Source organism: Penaeus vannamei, chromosome 27 (genome assembly GCF_042767895.1).
Source record: "Penaeus vannamei isolate JL-2024 chromosome 27, ASM4276789v1, whole genome shotgun sequence".
NCBI classification, from domain to species: domain Eukaryota; kingdom Metazoa; phylum Arthropoda; class Malacostraca; order Decapoda; family Penaeidae; genus Penaeus; species Penaeus vannamei.
Genome location: NC_091575.1, coordinates 9,141,524 through 9,149,023, shown reverse-complemented (window position 1 = coordinate 9,149,023; position 7,500 = coordinate 9,141,524). Strand labels below are relative to the sequence as shown.

The 7,500-nt window shown below is 40.8% G+C and overlaps 1 protein-coding gene across 11 annotated transcripts in view; it reads left to right on the top strand.

The window, feature by feature from the left end:
- The window catches only part of LOC113803632 (trichohyalin), a 141,580-nt gene that overhangs the window by 109,401 nt on the left and 24,679 nt on the right, over positions 1-7,500 (top strand). For all 11 annotated transcript variants that reach the window (XR_011399665.1, XM_070140804.1, XM_070140802.1 and 8 more), the window contains 3 exons: positions 1,103-1,282; positions 4,659-4,737; positions 7,043-7,181. Coding sequence is in view for 10 of the 11 variants with exons in the window: in XM_070140804.1 (XP_069996905.1) it covers positions 1,103-1,282; positions 4,659-4,737; positions 7,043-7,181 (398 nt within the window). In the remaining variant the exon portion in view is untranslated. The remainder of the gene's footprint in view (positions 1-1,102; positions 1,283-4,658; positions 4,738-7,042; positions 7,182-7,500) is intronic.

The following is a 7,500-nucleotide window of genomic DNA, read 5'->3' as shown; positions in this document are numbered from 1 at the left end:
GCGGCACGGGCATGTAGAAGGAGAGGGAGGGGGGGGGGCGGGGGGGAGGGAGAAGGATAACAGTGCTCGTAATGATATGAAATGCTGTAAAGATACATGATATTTGTCATGCTTTATTTACCACACACACAGACACATACGCATACGCACGCACGCACGCACACGCACCCGTACACGAACGCACGCAGAAATACGCACACGCACACACGCATACGCACACGCATACGCACGCACACACGCATACGCACACGCACACGCGCACATATATTCGTATACATATATATATATATATATATATATATATATATATATACATATATATATATATATATATACATATATATATATATATATATATATATATATATATATATATATATATATATATATATATAAATATATATATATTCTTACTTTGCACGTCTAATACCCGTCGAGAAGATTAGTCGCTTGCATAATGCGATGCACTGTTGCAAAGCAGATAAAACTAGAAAGAGAGACGGAAAGGTTTTATTGCTTTCAGTTAAATAGTTGCAGGAAATAGCAATTGCAAACTCGAAATGTTGTAACGCTGATATACTCAACTATACGGCTCGCTAATGGACTGAGTGCAGCGCCACGGGATGTGCTGCAAGTTCTCCTCTGCAATAACCTGCAACGTGAAAACCCATGAGATTATGCGTGGTATTAGTTTTATGCTCATTTTTTTGCTTTTATGAGGAATTGTAGAAACGCATATTTCCGTGCTGGAGTGTATGAGAATGTCAAACATGCATACAACGTACGGAAGGCATATTATATACACAGACACAAAAACATAAAAAGAAACAGACACAGAGAGACATCCATACACACAAACACACAGAGAAGCCCAAACACACACACACACACACAGGCACACACACACACACACACACACACACACACACACACACACACACACACACACACACACACACACACACACACACACACACACACACACACACACACACAACTACACACACACTCAACCACACACACACACACACAACCACACGCATCCTCGCAAACCCACCCACACCCCTCCCACCCTACTCAGCTCTCCTCTTCCTCTTTCCAGCTTCAGCGCGACCTGATGGAGCTGCGGGAGGCCCACGCGAAGCTCCGTCAGATCAACGAGAAACTCCGGCGAGAGAAGGACAGGACGGAGGTGGAGCGCGAGGCCATGAGGGACAAGTTCCTGGGCTCCTCCAGGGACAACCTCAACCAGGCGGCCAAGATGGAGCGGCTCACGGAGGAGGTGGGTGGATTGGGGGGGGGATGGGGTGGAAGGGTGGGAGGGGGTGGAGGGGTGGGAGGGGGTGGAGGGGTGGGGGGTGGGTGTAAGGGTGGGAGGGGCGTGGAGTGGGGGAAGGGAATGGAGGTGGAGGGGGAAGGGAATGGGGGTGGACGGGTGGGAGGTGGGTAGAGGAGTGTGGTAGGTGGATATATATATATATATATATATATATATATATATATATATATATATGTATGTATATATATATGTATGTATGTATATATATATGTATATATATGTATATATATATATTTATATATATATATATATATATATATATATATATATATTTACACACACACACACACACACACACACATATAAATATATATATATATATATATATATATATATATATATATATATATATATATATATATATATATATGTATGTATATATATGTGTATATATATATATATATATACATATATATATACATATGTATATATATATATATATATATATATATATATATGTACATATGTATATATATATATATATATATATATATATATATATATATATGTGTACATATATGTATGTATATATATATACACATATATATGTGTGTGAGTGTGAGTGAGTGCGTGTGTGTGTGTGTGTGCGTGCACGTGCACGCGTGGCTATGCAATGCACATGAAGAGATCGAGACAGAATGTAATCCCAGAGATGAAAGTCCTCTGCTCCAGAACCATCCGAGATTCAGCGAAGGCTCAATCATTTCTTCCTAGAATTAGTCCAAGTCGAGGCGAATTTCATTCTTTACGGTACTTATCCAGGAATCGCGTATTATTGTCTGATATAAGGTAATCTAATCCCCTGTAGCGCACATGGTACCAAGAACCCTGAAGAATGTAATCTACGCTAAAGAACAAGACATAAACCCAGGCAACTCCACCTCCATTTAGCTTGTCGAATCCAAAAGAGAAAATATTCTGACGGCTATTAATAGTAAAGAGTTTTTACTTCTGATTTTTGTAACAATATCGAGTACATTATTCAAATAATAATGTATCTAACTACATCTGATATCTCACAGCACACTCTCATTGGATAAACGTGATGACGGCATTAGCTCCACTCCCGCCAGCGCCAGAGAGAGAGAGAGAGAGAGAGAGAGAGAGAGAGAGAGAGAGAGAGAGAGAGAGAGAGAGAAAGAAAGAAAGAAAGAAAGAAAGAGAGAGAGGTGGGGGGGGGGGCGAACAATGATCCAGCTAATCTGTGTGATATTTTATAGTTTTTTGTGTATTTCCTTTGAAAAGGGTTCAGAAATAACAATGGTAGAAAAGTAAACGACAATGAAATCAAGAAATAAATATCCTAAATGAAAAAAGCCAAAGAAGCGTGGTGTAGCTGCTGAGAAGTTACCAACTAGGATTTTCATCAAGACGGGAGTGGGGCTACCTGTTTCAAACTACCTTGGAAAGGGAGTAACTTGATATTAAAGGAATAAGCTCGTTCCAGATATGATGGGGGTTTGAGGAAGGAATGCCAGGCACACACACACGTACAGTACAACATATATGATGTATCTGTATGTATGTATGCATATATACCTATGTATGTACATATATCTAAGTACATATAAAGACCGTTTCCCCTGTCATTCCCTTGCTTAGTCGCAGATGCCCCGACATACTGATGGAAGTGGAAACGGCCAGAAATAGACAAACATCTACTCAAAGCGAAGGATGATAGGATTGATGGGTATAAATAGTTTTTCCGCTATACTTAGGCTTGGGGAAGAAAAGGGTGAATAGTGACCGTCATGATAGCTTTGTCAGACGAAGCGGATATTGTGAGAGGAGAGAGAGAGAGAGAGAGAGAGAGAGAGAGAGAGAGAGAGAGAGAGAGAGAGAGAGAGAGAGAGAGAGAGAGAGAGAGAGAGAGAGAGAGAGAGAAAGAGAAAGAGACCGAAAGAGAGAGAGAGAGACCGAAAGAGAGAGAGAGAGACCGAGAGAGAGAGACCGAAAGAGAGAGAGAGAGAAAGAGAACGAGTGAGAGAAAGTGAGTGAAAGAAGACAGAAAGATAAGAAAAATCGAGAAATAAACCAGCCACCCTGCGGAGCTGTCTTTTGAATCGAAGTCCAAATCCGGATCCTCAGGCATTTCAACGCTTTCAGTATACATTAGCCTTTATTCAGTGTGTGAGCAGCTGAAACGTCATGAAATCTGATATAAAGGTAATTTTTCACCAAGAGATTGAAGAAGCGATTGAGATTTTCGTTCCTTTTTAAAATATTTCGTCTTTTTGTTCCTAGAACTTTTTTTATTACTCTTACTTTCTATAATAGACAATTTCGAGTCATTTACGTAGGCTTTGGTACAACAACACATAAAATCACAATCTATTAAAAACAACACATAAAATCACAATCTATTAAAAACAACACATAAAATCACAATCTATTAAAAACAACACATAAAATCACAATCTATTAAAAACAACACATAAAATCACAATCTATTAAAAACAACACATAAAATCACAATCTATTAAAAACAACACATAAAATCACAATCTATTGAAAAAAGACACTAACCTGTAAAACAACGTAAATCTACACATTTTGGAAATCAGGCCACGAGATTTTACCATTACGTGACAGCAAGCAAATGAAACATCAGCGCACAGGAATAGTTGGTAATTTGAGACACTTACGCCCCATTTTAGGTTGGCAATTCCTGCCTCCCCCCCCCTCTCTCCTTTCCCCACCCCTAATTCAGGCTAAATTACACACCCGTTGACAGACTGTGATTTTCTTCGTCTCTTCTCTTCGAACTTCTCTCGGATCCTGGAGAGGGAGAGGGGTAGGGCGGGGGGGAGGGAGAGAGGGGGAGGGGCAGGGAGAGGGGTAAGGGGAGGGGAGGGAGAGAGGGAGGGGGAGGGAGAGGGAGGAAGGGTGAGGGAGAAGGGAGATGGAGAGAGAGAAGGAGAAGGAGGAGAGGAAGAGGGAGAGATGGATGGAAAGGTAGAGGGAGACAGATTATGCGAGTGAGAGGCAGAAAGAGGAAAGGGCAAATGGGAAGGGGAGGTAGAAAGAGAAGGAGGAGGAGGAGGAGGAGGAGAAGGACAGGGAGAGGGAGAGGGAGAGAAAGAAGGAAAGAGAGAGAGAGGGGGTAGGGAAGAAGTGGGATCGATGCCCCCGTGATTACTAGCGCTTCTCAACCACTCCAAATCTGTAATTTATGGACGTTGCCATGACACTTTTCCCCTCTCGCTCTCTCCCCTTATCTCCATTTTTTGGCGCGAATAAGCTGATCTAATTGTAATTTTGTACACGAGCTAAATGTCATTCGTTTTTTTACTTTTTTTTCATTTTTTGGAAACTACAGATGAAGAAGGTGAAAGACCTCGCGCCGCTCGTTCTTGGGGAGGGCATTGACGGCAGGGACAGCTCGCTCACCAGACTACGTGAGTATTTCGAGGGATTTTTTGATTATCTGTCTCTTTGTCTATCCATATTTACGTTTGTCTATCTGGTTATCTCTTTGTCTATCCATGTCTTCGTTTGTCTATCTGGCCATCATTCTTATGCAGTATCTATATCTATATGTTAGAAATGTATTATTCGGTCTCTTGAGTTGATTACGAGATCTATCTCTTTGTCTATCTCTATCTATGTTTGTTTATCTGGTTATCTCTTTTTGTCTATCTCTATCTACGTTTGTCTATCTGGTTATCTCTTTGTCTTTCTATATCTACGTTTGTCTATCTGGCCATCTATCTTAAGCTGTATCTATAGCTATATAGAAACGTAAGTATTTCGATGTAAATTTAATTGATTACGAGATCTGTCTCTTTGTCTTTCTATATCTACGTTTGTCTTTCTGGTTATCGCTTTGTCTTCCTATGCTGTATCTATATCTATATGTTAGAAACGTGAGTTATTCGGTCTCTTGAGTTGATTACGAGATCCATGTCTTTGTCTATCTCTATCTGTTTGTCTATCTGGTTATCTATTTGTCTTTCTATATCTACGTTTGTCTATCTGGCCATATATCTCTTTCTATGTCGTATCTATACCTATATGTTAGAAACGTAAGTATTTCGATGTATCTTGAATTGATTACGAGAGCTATCACTTTGTCTATCTATATCTACGTTTGTCTATCTGGTCATCTATCTCATTATTCTGTATCTATAGCTATAAGAAACGTAAATATTTCGATGTAAATTGAATTGATTACGAGATCTATCTCTTTGTCTTTCTATATCTACGTTTGTCTGGTTATCTATTTATCTTTCTATGGTGTATCTTTATCTATTTTAGAAACCTGTCATTCGGTCTCTTGAGTTGATTACGAGATCTATCTCTGTCCTTCTATATCTATTTGTCTATCTGGCCATCTCTTTATGTTGTATGTTTATCTATATGTTAGAAACCAGGGTCGTGAAAATTAATCTACATTTTTACGGTATCTTTAACATCACTATTGATTTAAAAGGCGTACCCCAACTTCACGAAGTATTTCTCTTGCTAGATCAGACAAATGGGTCGTTGTCCTGCTCTAACGGACCATCACACGATTACGGAGATTCTATTGTTTTTTTTTCCTCTGTCAAGGCACCAAGTGATTTTCTTGGGTGTATACAAATGATATGCCCTGTCAGTCAACAAAAAAGAAGTTGGCAGAACCTTTGATATGGAGTACGGAATCTTGATTTTAATGTTGTTTGTTGTTGGTCATTTTACACCACACGGAAGACACCGTTCTGTTACTGTTTGTTTTCAGTCAGATCAATGAATCCTTGTTTCACGGGTCAGTCTTTCAATACATTATTCTTAACGTCTATAGCACATGTTCAAAGCTTGCACAAGCGAATAGGAGTTCTGGGACCCACTGGGCAGAAAGCTTGTTGAGTGGTAGTCTTTTTTGACGTTATGAACCTTCTGAAATGTGAAATATGCCATCCTCTCCACTGCGATTCGACGGGGCTGCTCAACCAGGTCTTCATCAGCGGGTGACACTAACGGCGTTCTTTCGCGATAGCCGTCTTTAACTTCCTCCCGCTTGGACAGGGAACGAGCAGTCCGTTTGTGAGCGGGAGTCTCCATTGGAGCTTTCGCCATAAGCTTTTATTAGAGTGTCAGTGATATCCACTTCTTTGTCGTATTTCCAAATTATGTATAAATATTTTCTGAAAGCAAGCTATGAGGTGGATATTACTTTTTAAGATTATTTCTGTAAGGAGAGTGATTCGATGAAAACATGGATTTCTATGGTAATGATAAAGAGACACACGCCCGCACGCACACGCACACGCACACACACACACACACACACACACACACACACACACACACACACACACACACACACACACACACACACACACACACACACACACACACACACACTCCCACACACACACACATACACACGCACTCACAAACACCGTTATCTTTAACAGAAAGATATAGATCTTGGTCGCAGACACAAGGTTGAAAATGGTTGCTCGTACTATTACTACGCGTTTTAGTCAGAGAATCTTCAATGATGTCAGAATGACGTCATCGATGACATCACTAAATTCCACCCGCCCGATGCCCATTTTCTATTTCGGAATTTTGAACTTATCAACACCCACCTGTCTAATCTAACCTATCTATCTACCTATTTCTCTACCTATCTATCAGTCCATCTACCAACGTTCTATTATCCATCACCCATCTTTCAATAGATAATAAAACAAACATCATCCTTATCCTTTCCAGCTGGCGACCCCAAACCCAAGACGAAGGAGGAGTTCACGGACTCCCTGAAGAGGGCGTGCAGGACCATGGAGGAGATGAAGAGAATGATGAACCTCATGGACGACAGAGACCGGCTGAAAAGGGCGCCGTCCTTCCGAAGGTGAGGCCGAAGGAGGGTGGTAAGAGGGTGTGCGAAGGATACGGAGGGTAGAGGGTGTAGGGGGAGGAGGGTCATTGGGGTTGGGGGGGGGAGGTAGGGGAGGGTGAGTGGAAATTGGAATGAGATTGAAGGGAAAAAGGGCGTTAAGGTGATATAAGGAGGCGTACGTCCTTTTCCAGGGGAGGAAAAAGGGGAAGGATGACAAAAGGAATGATGATGATGATGATGATGATGATGATGATGATGATGATGATGATTGATGATGATGATGATGATGATGATGATGATGATGATGATGGTGATACGGTGATGATGATTA